Here is a 16,734-nt window from a genome sequence, read left to right as displayed (position 1 = left end):
GTTTACACAAACTGCTGCTGACCTCTGACTCTCTGCTCTCTTAGATATGGTGACATGGTACCAAAGACCATTATGGGGAAGATCTTTGGTTCCATCTGCTCTTTGAGTGGCGTGTTGGTCATCGCCCTGCCGGTCCCCGTCATCGTGTCCAACTTCAGCCGAATCTACCACCAGAGCCAGCGAGCCGAGAAGAGAAGAGCGCAAAAGGTGAGGACTCCATCCGTCCATCCATAGACACAAACTGTCTTCAGAGTGTAATGGGAGGTCAGCAGTGACATGGGATTTAGATGCAGCACTTCAGTGTTTTTATGAAGAACTTTTTGTTTCTAAAGAGTTTAAAACTTTAACAGAAATTAACAGAATGTGAAGAAATAGTTATGACGTTATGTTCATTAATCAGTGCGGGCAGCACTCATGTAATCCCGCACTGAACCACAAGACTCTGGAAGCCTCCAGCCTGCCCTGAGGCACGCTAACATTATTGTTATATTAGTGTCAGATGAACATCTGTACAGATGTGATGTTCCTGGAATACATACCTGATTAATTTTAGCAGCTGAAAGCGCTCAGACTGCAGCTTTAAAAACTAACACAGAAACTTTAGAAGTCTGCAGTCATTTCAGATCTACAGGCCAGAATGTAATGCTGGTCATTACACTGAACCTTTCTGGTAAGACGCTGCCACCGTGTGGTGAAGGTGTTCACTGCATATTTGCAGAGGTGTTTACAGAGAGCAGCGGTGGATGTGGGTGTGTTTACAGCTGTGAGTGTTCAGAGAGAAATCCAAAGTATCTCTGAGAGGAAGCAGGGCACTTCTGAAGTAAGAGGGCCGGCTGCTGCAGAAGGACACTCACACATCAGTGTGGTGACAGCAGTTTGTCCTAATTTAGAAATCTGAGTTTGTGCACAACCCACAGGAGAAAAGAGAGGAAGACACAGAGAGCAGGAAGCCGTCCAGGCTTTACTTCCTCCCAGCATCAACAAATGAGTTTTCTGGTTGTGCTGGAGACCTTTGTTTATCCCGCTGGGAGTCAGACAGAAACACCATGTTGGAAAGTTACCGAGAAGCAATGAATCATGTTTCTCTCTGCAATCCACAAGACTCTGGAAGATCTCTGAAGAATAAATATTATCAGGTTCATACAACACATTATCTACTGAGCAAAGCTTTTATGTTCTCTCATCCACATCATCAGTCACTCAGCTTCTGTCTGCAGAAACCATCACCATCACATACATGAACTTATTATCTGTGCAAATTAGAGTTGATGCTTCAAACTGAACCTAAAGAAACTCTGGGAAAACTTTACACCTACATATTCACACCACTGGTGCTCACTTACCCACTTACCAGTAAATAATTCATCCTTGGCTCATTTTATGAAGGGATAATCTGTCAGAGATCATGAAGATCCTGCTGACCACATCAGTGTCAGCTGTAAGGATGCAGTTCAAATTTGACATTTACACAAAGCTTGGATAGATTTTGATTCATTAGGAAATGAGTGGCTGCAGACACCCTGACGTTCTTCCGTAGATTCTTGAAGGATTTAAAGACACTTGTTGCTGCACAGATGTGTCATCTAAATGGAGATGATGCTCAAAGTGTTTATCCACATTTTTAAAGGTTCACACAGCTCACTGAGCTCAGCTGGCTGCTCACCAGGTCATATTGTACTCTGGTGGTGTTTTTCTTCAATACATTAGAACGGCGGTCCCCAGCGGGTGTGAAATTTATGGTTTTCAGGGTTTTATTGGTAACTCGGTTTCCCTGCATCTTTTCCTGCTTTGTAGTTGTGTCTTATTTTTGAAAGAAATATTTAAGTGTTACCATAGCTACCAGAGAGCATTACGGGGCAGAGAGGAGGATGTTACTCTCAATGTAGTTGTCGCATTTCAGGCGGACTGCTAATAAAGTTACACAATTACACAGTGAATTCGCGTTTATTATGATATTTACAAAATACCACAGTTTTTGTCTTGGTCTTTTCATTTTATTTTGTTGTTCTTATCCGCGACACCTTAAAGGTTGGTCCTGGATAAATTGATATGATTATAATTCCCCAAACCCACAAACCTAATTTAGCGTTGGTGTCTGTCTTGTGGTTTCTGTGTAATAGTTCCTGATACTGACTGACATTAATCAGGATTACATTACAATGTAAACATGGACAAACCAGGCCAAGAGTCAGGTGATCAGTAATAAACCTTTGATCAGATGTTATCTTGCATTTAGCCAGTAGGGGTGCTATTTTTATAACTTACCCTGAAGCTTGCCACACGCCTTTTTCATTTTTTGCTTTGTCTATATCCACTGCTTCATCAGCTGCTCTTCATACAAACCAACATTTTGTTTGCATGATTTAAGATTAGTCTACAAGCAGAAGTTATTAAAAAGGACAGCTTGTGTCCAGATATTGACATCTTTGATATTTTGATATTTTCTTCACTGAAGTGACTTTCTGAATGCAGAAGATATGATTTGCTGACATTAGTTACCTTGTTAGTTTGGTTCTGGGTGTTTTGTTGGATTATCAGACTCAGTTTTCATGGCCGTGAAAGGCTGAGATAAACATGAGCAGATGAAGGACAGCAGCAGATGGGATCTGAATCTTTGGAGCTTCTGTTTTCATGTTCATATCTAATCCTCCTGCAGGTTTGTTTTAGTGACCATGGTGTTGAGCCTGTGTTTGTGGTCCCACTTACAGTCGATCACTCTTAGATGGGCTAAACACAAACCTATGTGTGTTCACAAACAGAAAACCAGGCTTGCTAGAATTCGGGCAGTGAAGAGTGGAGGCGCTGAAGAGTACTGTATTTGCAGTACAAACACAGCCGGCTGATGATTGACCCTGAGGAGGTGGTAACCGTGGACGTGCAGTGATGGTCGGGTGGTGCTGATGTTTGTTCTCTTGGTTTCTCTCATCTTTTCTGTCTCATATCCAGCTGTGAGGAGCACGCTGAGGGCTGCTGCATGATGGACACCTGCAGTGAGCTGGAGGGAGATTGGCTGTTTCTCTCCAAATGCTGCTTTTTCCCTTTACTCAGGATGTTTCTTTTTCATTGTGCTTTCATCTGTGTGTGTGTGTGTGTGTGTGCTTCAGCGGTGACATGTTTTTGGATATATGTAATGATAAAACTGTGCTCTCATTTCAAAACTCCAACCTTTCACATTAGTTTCTCTTCACGTGCCAAACAAGAGCGCTGAAGGTTCAGGTGGCTCCAGCTGCCAGTTACCTGACAAACAGCAAACTCGGACCGTTTCTTCTTCTCTGTTAAAGTGATCCATCTCTAAGTTCACAGCTCAGCACAGAGATTGTAGAAGACCTGACTGACTATGGCTACATCCTGATATCCACACGACTCTGGAGGGTCTAGAATCTAAAGCAGAGTAACATAGGCAGATACACTGTGACTCTTTGCAAAGCAAAAACTTAAATTTTTTTGGTTTATTTTTGTGATCAATGAGGCCAAATTACAAACCGAATTCGGATGACTGGAGCATCATTTTCAGGGGCTTTGTGGGGTTTTACACAGCACCACATATCAGTAGAATTTAAATCAAAAAGAAAGATTTAAGTGGTAGAATGAAATGGTTTGAAGCAGAAAGTACAATCTTTACATACAAATTACATAAAAATTTAACATAGAAACACTTGGACCAGTCCAAGGATATTGAAACTGTACTTCAGTGAAGTACATAAGTAACTCTGCTGAGTTACATCTCACTGGTTCTATCCCTGCTGTTGGAATATAAGAGGGCTCTAGTCCATTGGCAGTGGTGGGAGCGGAACAAGCTATGCCCTTCTAATTCCTCAAAACTCCAAGCCTCCTCAACACAAGCAGAAAGTGGCAGCCTTGTTACTTACCCTACATTTACCCTGCAAAGTCTGGACTTTCTCTTTAAAACAGTCTCATATCAGCACTAAATAGAGTAAAGGTAATATGATCTTTGGCTTTAGACCGGATGTTTGGAGATCATTTCTGATTCACTGCTTGTCTGGACAGAGTTTGCTCTTCTTTTTTAAATGAAAGTGTTTCAGTGTGAATTTAGCCTGTGTTAGCTGCTCCTCATCTGGTCCTTGCTCATGTGTTTAGCTGACTGAAGTGTTGATGCTGAAGTGTCCACGATGAATTCATCTTCATCCTGTTTCAATCACTGTCTGTCTGTAGTGTTCTGTCTTTTCACATCCTTCTTAGCTTTGCTCACAGTCTGAGAAACGAAATACCCGTCAGTCACTAACTAACTCACATGTTCATGATCCGGTCCTCTGCTGTGTGGGGGTGCCTTACCTGACCAACAGGAAGTTCTCTCCACCTCCACCTCTCAGTGTCTCTCCTACTCTCTACTCTGTCTTCTTCCTCTTTTGTTTTGTTCCTTTGACTTGAGCCCTGCCATGCAGCTCTGCTGTTATGAGATGATTGGCCTGCACTATTCATGACATCATCAGTAATAGTGTTGGACTTCATTGCCTTGTGGAGGAATGAAATTGGGCTGAGCTGCATGTCAATCACCCAGCCAATCCGCATGCAACTGGGCAGAGTCAATGTACAGCAAAGCTTTGGAATGAAGTCTGGTTAATATTTCAAAAGATGTGTTTCTTCTGCCCAGCATAGGGGCTCATGATTTTGCCCCAGGGAGGGTCTTAATGACTTATTAACTTAGAGTGAAAATCATGAAGTTCTTTAAGGTCACAAAGTGAGTTTCTGGAGTTTTGTTAATGCCTTGCCCTGATAATGAGCTGCTTTGCAGCATTTAGAGTCCACAGGAGTCGAATGGGTTTTGTCCTCTAAGATTTTTGGCAGGTTCCCTGAGAGGCAGGTTTATGACTCCTTGGGTTATTGGTTTCTTTTGGGATCTACAGGAATGGGGGTCACAACTTCAGACAGGAATATTTTCTTTAAAATACCAAGACTTCAGGTGCATTGCTCCCTTTAGGACTATCTGTGGCATGCATGGCATCTCCAGGAATTAGGACTTTGTTTAGTCCTGGAGATCAAAATACCTGAAGGAAGCAATTTGTGGGCATTGCTCCAAGCTTATCATGCATAGCTGGATGTTGTATCTTTAACTTACCTTTTTGAGGATCCTAAAAGCAGGTAAAAACAGGTAAAGTTCTTAAAGGAAACAAAGCACCTCTTCCTTGAAGGTGTTAAGGCAGAACTCTAGAAACCATAAGGAAAATGACACCAGTCGTACATGGAGCCCTAAACATTCAAACAATCTAAAATGTTGGACTCTTCCTTTGGCAGCAGCTGAGCTTCTGAGCTCCACGTGATTGGTTATTCTTCTGCCCACCTGGGTCACATTCAGTCTGAACTCCAGAGTTATACAAGCTCTGGAGGCTCTCTTGGGTTAAATGACGCTGGTGTCAAACCACAGAAGTAAAACAGAAGCACATCTATTAGAAAAGGAGAAAAAGCTGCTGAACGGCTGCTGTTGGTGGCCTTGGTTTGATCCAGTGAGTGATCCATCATTTTCACAGTAACTTGAGAACAGGAAGGAATTGTGGCTAAAATAGTAAATGCTGAGGTTTGGCAGGTTTTGGTGGAAATATTAGGCTTGCTCAGGTGTGTCTCTGTAAATGATGGGGTGGCTGAGGTCATGTGTTTTCTGTTTATGTCCTGAAGGCATCCAAAGAAGCAGGACAGGCGCTGGTGTGTAAGGCCAACCCTAACTTCGAGGTGCATCATCATCATCTCTTGAACTGCCTGGAAAAGACCACGGTGAGGACACACACACACACACACACACACACACACACACACACACACACACACACACACACACACACACACACACACACACACACACACACACACACACACACACACACACACACACAGTTTCACTTTATTTGACCAACTGATTAACAGTTTACTCCTTTACATGTTTACCCTGATTTCATAGATTTAACACTTAAAAAATTCTCAATGAAACTTATAAAACTTCAAAGAGCCTAAATTGAAGAAAACACATCATTATATTTTTAATTAATGAGAATGACTATCATTTACCTTACCTGGAGATTAATTTTTTTCCAATTTGTCAGCGGTAAACAAAAAATATTCAGTTTGATTCTTTACTCTTTGAATTTGGACATCTATCTAGTTCATAGCAGATTCTCTGTGTCCATGGTTGAGTTTTAACCCTTTACCTGCCATCCTGTAAAACTGCAGCTTTGCTTTTTCTCAGAATCACGAGTTTGTAGATGAGAAGACGTATGAGGCGAGCTGCAAGGATGTTACGCTGCTGAAGCAGGTTTCTTGCTCTTCCTCCATCTCCTCCTCTTCAACTCATGGCCTCAGCTCCTGTTGTGGCCGCAGGAAGAGGAAGACCTTCAACGTCCCAAACTCCAACATGTCTGTGGGTCTGCAGGGCAGTCTCCAGGAGCTGAGCACCATCCAGATCAGGGAGCGACCGCTTACCAACAGGTAGGTTAGACTGCACTGCAACTCTTTTTTTTTTTACAGTCATACGGTTACATCCAACATTTACATCTCTTTGTTCACTTATAGTCATATTTGATCTCCATAAATAAAATCACCCAGAAGAGATGACTGTGAAGATTGCAGGGGGTCCTACTGACTTTAAGGATATTCCAGAAGGTTACAAAGGTTCTTCTGAATGGTCTTAAGTTCCTAATGAGTTTCCAGTAGTCTACGTGGAGTTTGCAAAAGTCATTAAGAAGAAAAGAAAAATTGTTAAGAACATTTACAGCGCATGATCCTTGAAGAAAGATCTACCAGGAGCTACCAGAGATTTCACAAGCCCTTTAACCTGATTGGCCCCAGGCCCCGGGTACCGGGGGCAAAAGGAACGAGATCACGTTTAATCGGTTATAACACGGGGTCAGAAATATAAGTCCCGACATGTGTGATATCCACAGAAACCTCTGAATCTCAGCTAAACTCTCATATAAACCATTTCTACAACCACCAAACACAACTAAAACAAGCCATGATTAAAAGAGCAGTTACGTAAATGCGCAAAAGTCCGCTAAACAAACAAAACCAAACCAGAAATTCTTCAGACTTCATGTAACCGGCTAAAGAAAGGCTGGTTATCTTCCAGAGCTATTACTGACTCCAAACACCAAGTTTCACCACGCTCTGACCAAAATTCACTGAATGAGCCGCAAAAGAAGACCACAAAAACGCATAGCGGCGCTAATGTGCTAAGAAAGAGATTGGCTTACTGTCCCGATTTCCTCCGTTATTTTCACCGGTAGCCGGTAGCCTCAGGATTATCAGCAGTTTCCACGGCTAACTAGCTGCATCAGAGCCGTTTTCCGTCAACAACCTCCATTTTAGACCCACCTACAGACACGTGACTGGACAGACGCCACATGCAGTAAATTTGGGACCACGTGGGGTTTGGCCTTTTAACTTCTGAGTGGTTGAAGTGACGTAAACGTGGCATCGTTACTGTGATCCTATTGGCTCAAACGATAAAAAAGAGGTGTCAATCATGCAAATTGACCAACAGAAACCAAAGTTACAGCCCCTCAGAGTTTAAAGGGCCAGAGGCCAATTAAACGCTCCATGTGCACGGCAGAAAAGGGCCATTGCCATGTAAATGTGTGGTTCAAAATATTCAAAAACAAGCATTTTTAGGCCTGTTAATAAAATAAAATCATTTCTGCTCTTTAATACCTACAAAATTCAACTAACATGGTGTCCAATGTGTGCCAAAATTGGACATTGTACCACGTCTGGATATTTCTGTATTGACAGTGCTGTAATTTTTCACTGTTACACTTTAGAAATATAAATCTTTGCACATATGATGTTTATATGTTGGTTACTGAATTTCTGGAATGAAATATGAACTGAGGCGTATTTTAAAAGGGTTATATGCTAAAAAATATATAAATAAATTATATAAATAAATAAATTAGGCTTCCGATTCTTATCTATATATGTTCCCCCAGTTCTACAAGCTGTTCATTCTCATTTACATGCCCCAGCCTCCCTCCCCTTTTCAATTCTTTAACTTCACTTCTATTTAGTACACGGGGAACCGCTAGGCCTGGGAGCCGCCGTCCCCTTTGAGGCCTTCCCCAAACCATAGCTCAATTCACGTCCAAGCCATTCACCTTTATCTACTAAAACGCTGTCACACCTAAAATAAGGACGTGGGCTCAGCTAGTGGAATTATTTTTCGAGGATTTGCTCCTGCTAGACATACCAAAAGTACTTTTAGAAAAGGTCATTTTAGAGTTAAATGTTTTTATAGATTTTAAAGTGGTCTTTATGCAAGTTTCAGGACTCCAAGTATTAGAGGTTGAGGTTATTTTGGAAATTTTTGTGTGTTTGAGGAGTTTTCAGGAATGAGGGCATTTTAGAGGTGTCAGTACAGACATGTCAGCTATTTTTACTGGAATTATTGGATGATGTAGAGGGGGCTCTATCCTTTCTTTTAGAGCTTCTGTAAGTAGGTTTAGATGACCTGCACTTTTACACTAAGGTTGTGCTCATCAATCATTTGAGTAAAACTTCAAGTATAAAAATCAAGTACTGACTTTTCAAAATCAAAACCTTTTTGTATACCTCAGTAGTAAAATTAGTATAAATTACTTAAAATTGGAGCAGAAAAAAGCCCCAGAAGAACTGAGCAAGAGATGTAATTCTTTAACCTTGAGAAAAAAAATATAATTCAGATAATAAAATACAATTTGAATTTTAATGTAAAATCATTTAAATTCAAATTCAAATTTTCTTCACAACATAACATAGAAAACATATTAAATGTTTAAACCGAGACTGAGAAGCATGGGATGGGCCAACATAGGAGTGGAGAAGTCAGCAGTACTAAAAAGGAACTGAGATGAGTTGATGTGTTTACAACTGAAACACATGACAGGAAGTTGAACTAAAGTCCATTTGAACTGCTCAAAATTCATCTTTGCTTGTGAAGACGTACTAAGTATCTCTCCTTTGCCTCTCTCTAGTCGTTCCAGTCGATCCAGTCTCAATGCCAAATTTGAAGAGACGGTTCCTCTAAACTGTGACCAACCCTACATCACCTCCGCTATCATCAGCATGCCCACACCACCTGGCACCACCCCTGAAGGTGATGAATCTACCAGCTCCACTGACTACTCCCAGGCCAACATTGTGCGGGTGTCTGCACTTTAGGCCCCAAAAAGACTCTCCCACACAGCCACCCACTGCGCTGGAAGACGGCGGGCGTTGGCGGTCTACAGCTTGAACCACAACAGACTCAGAGTAGGCTTTGGTAGCTGCATCATGTGTCCATAATGGAAGTGATGGGTTAACTTAAATGCTTCAGACCTGCCGTGGAGAAGCAGGTCTACAGGTCACACTAAAACTGACTCTGATTTGGACTGCAGTTGTTTATTGTTCTCTCTTTTTCTTCTGGGAGGATTTTTCCGCTGGTAAAATAGTAGCAGCCTGATTGAAGGTGAATCTCTGCTTCTTTCTGAGAGGTCATCACCACCACCAACGTATCTTTGTCCTGAATGGTGGCTTAGCGAGCCAGCGCAATGAGAATTGGATCATTCTGAAATATGTTTAGCACAAAGACTGGCAGCTGGGGTCAACGCTTCACATTCATTATATGTTGTATCCTCTCAGTCAGTTACTAGTCCATGTAGCTGCATTTGACTTTCTGGAGCTGGACTTTAGGATCAGAAGCTCAATCTGAGCTAACCAGACTTGTGTTTTAATCATGCTTTAACCTTTTAAATTACCTGCATTGCTTTCATATTAGGTCTACCGTACTCCTTTGAAAGATAATGTAGAAAATACATAAGGCATCAGACACATTTTCAGCTTTTGGTTTAGGCTCAGAGGTCCTCAGCTGATTTTAACTTTATCTCCAATCACTGGAATTCACTTAGCTGGGCTTCGAGTCTTTGTTCTAAGTTAGACTAAACCTGTCCCAGTAGAAACCAGGTTGAGATGGATGGTGACGGAGGGTTTATCTTCACACTGTCACACTTCTGAACCTGACAGACCCTCTGTGTTTGTAGAAAATGTTCTGAGGACATGTTGAAGGTTGGGACTCGCCATCTGTTTTGCAGTCTTCTGCGTCTCTTTTATAAGTACATATTTATCCTGGGTGGAGGCTGTTTGTCGCTGAAGACTTTAGCGTTTGTCCTATCATGGGTGGGACATGTTTAACTCCTGCACCATCAATGTGGTGAAAACTCAGCAGCAGATATTTACAGCCTGCACCCAGTGATGAAATATATCATGTAAATTCATTATTATCATTATTATTATCATGTTATTTTCTTTCAATCATCATCATAATTTTTGTTATTATTATTTATCAGTGGTGGTGAATGGGAAAGGTTATCTTGAGGTGTAAGTGCTTAAACAATGAAATTATCTGTTTTTTGTTTTTTTTTAAATTTCATTTCTTGGATTTTATTTGTTAGATTTTTAATTATCTTTTAAATCTTGTTTTCATTTTTTGAAATAATGATATATTTCCTTTTACCCCACGTCAGTAGTTTGTGATCTGCTGGCTACAGCCCTGAACATGTGAGTGCTCCACAGTGTGTTAGCCACAAACAGTGGGCGGGGCTTTTCTTCTAAAAACATGTGGACGATTTGTATTTGCAGCCGTCTGAAGAAGAAGACGATGAGGAAAACAGTGAGCATGCTCATTATCTGTGTGTTCCTGTCCACGGATCCGTGTGTTTCCATGAAAGCCAGGACGCTCCTCTGCATGCACATCTGGCTGGTGGTGTGAGCAGTTCGGGTTCTAGTACTTATTCTGTAAATATGAGTTTTCTAGCTGACCTTTCTGACTGCCTTCCTCTCTGCTGTACAGAAACACCAAACCGCCATCGTGCAAATGTTGATGTCAATTTGTGATAAGAGAATCTTTCTGTTGTTGCACTGGGTCTGGCATTGATGTGTATTGTAATGCTTGCAGACTGATTTGATGCACTTGTTGCCTGATATTTTGTTTCTCAGTGTTCACCTGTGTGTTGGGTTAGGTGACAGGACACAGATTTACAGCACTGACTCTGAGCTGACAGCTGGAACCACAGTTTAAACAGAAAACGGGCAAACTCCCAGTTACCCACAAAAACAACCACAACAACAAAAAAAGTGCTTTGTTTTTTGCTGTTGGCAACTTTTCGGTTAAAGATTTTAACAAGTACTGTTTATCTAAAGTACAAACTAACAGATCCCATTGTTTGATGTAAAAATTACCAAAAAAGTGATTTTGTAGTTCAGAAAGAAGAGCAATGAGTATAAAATCCAGTGTTAGCTGCCTGTGTAGCTTTCACATGCTTATCTCACAGAAACATGTGAAATTTGTTGCCTGAATCACATTAAATGGAGACTGAAGTAAAAAAATTCAACCAAACATCCAGAAATCATCTTTGATCAGTCTTTTGGTCTCCCTCTTCTGACTACCGGCATGGTCACACTGACAGCCTGAAAGCTGCATTTCCTGAAATGTCCAGCAGGCAGCAGTGAGTCAGTACCCACAGACTTGCATGTTAAAACTTTACAGCAGAAATAAACATGTTTACAGCCTGATACGCAAACTGTTTGTCTCTGTAGATATTTCCCCCTTCATTACACCTGTATGTGGGGAAAATGTTTTCATAACTTACCTGCTTAAACTGTATTAAACAGGTGAGTTATAGAGTGTATAATTAGGGGTGTGGCCTCTCTCACTGACATGCAAATGGCAACACACATGTATACTAGGTTTCACCTCAGCTAACTGGAGTCCCTGATCTGGACCTCTGGACCGTGTTTGTGCTGTTGGAGCCTTTTGGAGCATTTTTAATGACATCATGTGACGAATAACAGGGCTTCTATGAGGTTACTGTACTAACAGACGGTCCAGGAAGGTGGAGCTCCAGTTCTGGTGAAATTCTAGGATTTTATTTGGAATGTTCTGAGAACTACTTAACAGGTATCCGTGTCTGTGTAATGCTCCTCTACAGTCTGTGGATGCAGACTTATCATTAGTTGATAACTTAGAACCAACATAGTGACGAAATACAATCACTCCTGGAACCAAAAAAAACAACATGACAGCAGCTAAAATGCTAACATGATATGTCAGTCCACTGATGGATGATCTCATACTTTCATGACAGTCTTTGGGTTTTCTTGTATCGTCACATCAGTAACATCAAAGCTCACATGTGCTGTCAATACAGTTGCAACATCTTTAAGGTTTTAAAAAATTATTTTCACATGTTTCTGTGAGGTCAAGTTGGATTAAGTTTATTTCTCAAAAACGCTGAATCAATAAGAAAAAAGGGAGAATAAGAAAACATTTCCTGTCTTCTGGAATATTTTTTAGAGCACTCCAGATTTTTTTATTTGTCTGTCTCTATCAATAATAATTTATTGTTATTATCTACTTCAAAAACCTTCATGATGTCACACTGTGTGGTTTTAAAGGTTTAAAAAGGGTTTAGGGTTCATTTCATTAATGAGTTCTTAGGTTCAGAGTGGTGTTGCTGTCTGCTGGGACCCTGATGAATGTTGAATATCTGCTTGTAGATTTTGGTATAAAAAAAAAGTTCTTTGAATCTATGTGACTCATCATGATGTGCCGTACACACCAAGTCTTAAAGCCTCATCATTGCAGAGGTGAAAGACCATCGGTTTGTTCCCGTTTTGATACAAAGAAAACAATTTTCTTACGAAACAAACTGAAACCTCTCATCTTTCTTCGGGGAAAAATTTCTCTCTCTGGCTGAATTTTAAGGATGTGTTGACATGTTGGATTTTTCATTTCTACGCCATGTATGGAATAAAAAAAAATATAAGAGCACAGAAGACCACATTTTTTTCTTGCTCCTCCAGCAGTAAAGAGCAGCTGGTTTCGGGTTCTTACTGTCAAAGCTTGACTTGTTTGACTCGTCAGAATGAGGATCCAAATGGCCAGCCCTGCTAGCAGCACCTTTACAACTTCACTCATCCATGTCTGCTCGAGTTTAATGTGACTTATGCAAGTGACTTCTCTATGCTTTCCTTTGTTTTGTAAGGACAACCTGTGCTTTGTATTTAGAGTGCAGGGGACGGGCTGAGGGGGAAAGGATGAACATATTTTTGAGGAATTTATTATTATAAGTGTTAATAGTGCACATGTGTTGTAATTGTTTGTGTAATTTCTTATTTTTTAAATTATTTCCATGAGAGTTTGTAGTGTTGTATGTTCAATTAACATCCCATGATATTTTTCTAAAGTCGTTAGAACATGCATGCATTTGGAGCAGAGATGAAGTGATAAAAGAAAGTGTAAAAATTAGAGACATTTATGACAACTATCACTTTTGTTTGTTACAGCTTGTGTTCATTGAAGATAATATCTAAAAGAAAAAGAAGCTCATGGTTTTAGTCCGGTGCCGTGTCTGAGTAAACAGAATAAAAACATTGTCCTATTCAAACACTTCCCAGAGTCTGGACGTCTCTTTTCAGAGGTGGGATTGAGAGATCGAAGTCACCCAAGCTTACCTCTAATTATTAAAGAACTTGACATTCAGCCTGTTATGATTAAAGTGATACAAAGTGCTAAATGGATACCTTGATGTGCCTGTGCTAATAGTAAAGCTTTTTTAGGTAACACTTTATAATACAACTTGAAACTAAGGGCATAAGTACCCAGTAATTACATGTAATTTCAACATATTTTATCTGAAATTACAGTATAATGTTATACTACAATAGGGGGAAAACAAGTCAGGTTTTTAGAGGAAACAATGAAAAAATTTACACTAAGTAATTTTACATACTTTGTAATTACATGGTAATTATCCAGAAGAACATACAATATTTACCCTTTTAACACTGTACCTTGTGGATTCCAAGGTCCGGCTAGGCTCTAAATCAACAATATCCAGAACTAATAGCTTTTCTATTACTATCTATAACTCGCCGGTCTCCGTTTCTCCATGTGTGAAAAGTTTGGGTGTTATCCTTGACAGTTCTTTATCTTTTAATTCGCATATCAATAATGTCACTCGGTCTGCATATTTCCAATTGTGTAGCATTAATTGTCTCCGTCCTTTTCTCACTTCACATGCTACTGCCATTCTTGTTAATAGCCTTGTTACTTCTCGGATTGGTTATTGCAATTCACTCCTTTTCCATCCATAAGCTTCAACGTGTCCAGAACTTCGCTGCCCGTATTATAACCAGGACCCCTTCTATTCACCATATCGTCCCTGTCCTGCAGCAGCTTCAATGGGTCCCGGTCAAATATCGCATCAATTTTAAAATACCTTTGTATACATTTACAGCTATACATCAGCACTCCCCTCTGATTTGGTTCAGATCACCATCCCATCTTGGTGTCTTAGATCCTCTTCTTCTCTTTCTCTCTCTGTCCCCTTCCCCGTCTTGCCACTATGGGGAGCAGGACTTTCAGCTGCTCTGCTCCTCAACTTTGGAATTCCCTGCTTCCTGATATAACAAATATCACTTGCTTTTCTCTCTTTAAGTCTAGACTCAAAACTCACCTGTTCAAAATAGCTTATCCCACATAACCTTCTCCATTCCACTATTTTAAATCTGTTTTATCCTTCATGTTTTATGATTTTGTAAATTGCCTGCTTTTATGCTTGCTTTTTTTTTCTCTGATGTGTACACTGAAAAAAAGGGATTGGTCATCTCTTGGATTTATGTAAGCATCTTGCGTGTATTTAACACAATTGCCTCATGCTTTAAAGTTAAGTGTAACTATATAGTGTAGAAACTACATGATATGCAGAGATGGTAGATTAAATTGTTCATATCATGTTCAAGTGAAGTAAGTCAATAATATAGCAATGTTAAATCTTGCGACACCGCTCTTTGAATCGTGGTTTGAGGAAAGCATCCATCTCAGTCAAGTCGAGCAGCCGCCTCGACTTATTTCGGTATACCGAAAAAAGTAAATTGGGTGGTTGTTACATTAAAAAAGTCAACCTTGTAATCTGAACGCAAAAATTTCATGTTTCTATCTTGAATGTAATTAAATCATGTAGGATCTCTATGAAATTCAACAACTTAATTTGTTCTTGTTGAGATGACATGATACAATCTAGTAAGAGTGGTTAGTTGCTGGACTCAGGAAATTCACAAGATCGCACGACATTTCAAACTGCAGGAAAATCACTGGAGTTATAAGAGGCAGACAATTGCACACACACCACGTGTATGCTGTTGCTATTTCTTGTGGTTTAACCTGTCAAGGACAAAAACGTACAGAAAATTCTGCATCAAGCCTTGAAATCATAGCTTTTCTACTTTGGTTAAGCATGGATTGGTGGCATGGTGATTAGTGCTGTTGCCTCACAGCAAGAAGGGTTGTGGGTTCAAATCCACATTCTGGATAGCTTGCAGTGGTTTCTCTCTGGGTATTCCTCCCACAGTTAAAAGTCATGCAGTCATTAAAGTAAGGTTAGGTTAATTGGTGATTCTAAATTATGTGCAAATGGTTGTTTGTCTCTATGTGACACACTGGTGAGCTGTGTCAGGGTTATGTCCCAAACCCATCTAAAGATAAGAGTATGGTAGTTGTTGTAGATCCATTCAAATTTTATGTTAACCAGACTCAACCAGACTCAACAAAGTCTTGTTGAAGATTATGTAATATGAAGACAACATGTAGTATTTAAGTGACCAAGTAGTACTGGGGCAAAAGTTATTGAATAGTGTTGAAATAAAATATATATATATATGAATATATTATATAATATATATATTATATAAAATATAATATTCCAAGAGCTCAACTTACTTCATCTAAACATGTTTCAATCACGTTTTATCAACACAAAATGCACAGGTTTATTGAATATGAATAAGTTGTGTTAATTTAACTCAGTTGTTTAAGTTTCTGCCAAAGCAAAACAGTTGTGTGCAACCAATGTCCACTATTGAATTAAATCAATCCAACATGGCCTTTTCTTCAGTGTACACTGTGCTTGAGTGTTCTGAAAGGCGCTTTCAAATAAAATGTATTATTATTATTATTTTTATGATTATGAATACACAGAGAGTGTGCTTCGAATACAGCACATGATGATAAGAAATAAGGCGTTATCTATTAGTTTTAATTAAACTGGCTTCACAAAAAAACTTTTGTGTATTGTAACAGGCACAGGAAGTGATACTCTTCCGCAGAGAGATCATACACGTCACAACCAAGCACTTACACACACACACACACATTTATACACCAAGTGACTTTTTGCACAATACTCAGTCTTTTGCACATTTCTATTGTACTGTTGTGTTTTGTATCTGCACTGTCTTGTGTCTGTATTGTTCTCTTCTGTCTGGTGTTGAACTGTCTTAGTTTTGTTTTTGTTTTTTTTGCCATTTTTGCACATTGCACTTTATTTAGTCCTGTGTTGATTTTCTGTTATATGCCATATGTAGCACAACGGTCTTGGAGGAACGTTGTCTCATTTCACTGTGTACTGTACCAGTGCACATGTTTGGAATGAAAATAAAGCCACTTGACTTGACTTGACTTGAACATTAGCTGACAAACTTGAGAACAGTCAGTAAAATGCATTTAGCTTTGTTGCTATGATTCTTTGGCCGAATGGGTTTAGGCATCTTGGCAGAAACTAGGAATATCATGACTTTTAAATATTGCTTTGCAGGTCTCACTATGCCATTGGTTGGTTTTCAAAATACCAACAAGTCCTTATAGAAAGTTTCACAACTGTGATAGAACAAGTTATTGGAGAGTTTAAATAAGTGTTACTCCTTTGATCTATGCTGGTG

The 16,734-nt window shown here is 39.8% G+C and overlaps 1 protein-coding gene across 1 annotated transcript in view; it reads left to right on the top strand.

Annotated features, from left to right (window-relative positions):
• LOC116313813 (potassium voltage-gated channel subfamily D member 2-like) overlaps positions 1–13,392 on the top strand; it is a 107,292-nt gene extending 93,900 nt beyond the window's left edge. Inside the window, exons 2-5 of the mRNA XM_039600654.1 lie at positions 45–207; positions 5,632–5,727; positions 6,197–6,435; positions 8,955–13,392. Of these exons, the coding sequence (XP_039456588.1) occupies positions 45–207; positions 5,632–5,727; positions 6,197–6,435; positions 8,955–9,141 (685 nt within the window). The 3' untranslated portion in view covers positions 9,142–13,392. The remainder of the gene's footprint in view (positions 1–44; positions 208–5,631; positions 5,728–6,196; positions 6,436–8,954) is intronic.
• Positions 13,393–16,734: the final 3,342 nt, after the last annotated feature.

The sequence above is a fragment of the Oreochromis aureus genome, linkage group 17 (genome assembly GCF_013358895.1).
Source record: "Oreochromis aureus strain Israel breed Guangdong linkage group 17, ZZ_aureus, whole genome shotgun sequence".
Lineage (NCBI taxonomy): Eukaryota > Metazoa > Chordata > Actinopteri > Cichliformes > Cichlidae > Oreochromis > Oreochromis aureus.
The sequence above is the reverse complement of the archived record's forward strand: the minus strand, read 5'-3'. Positions and strand labels throughout refer to the sequence as shown.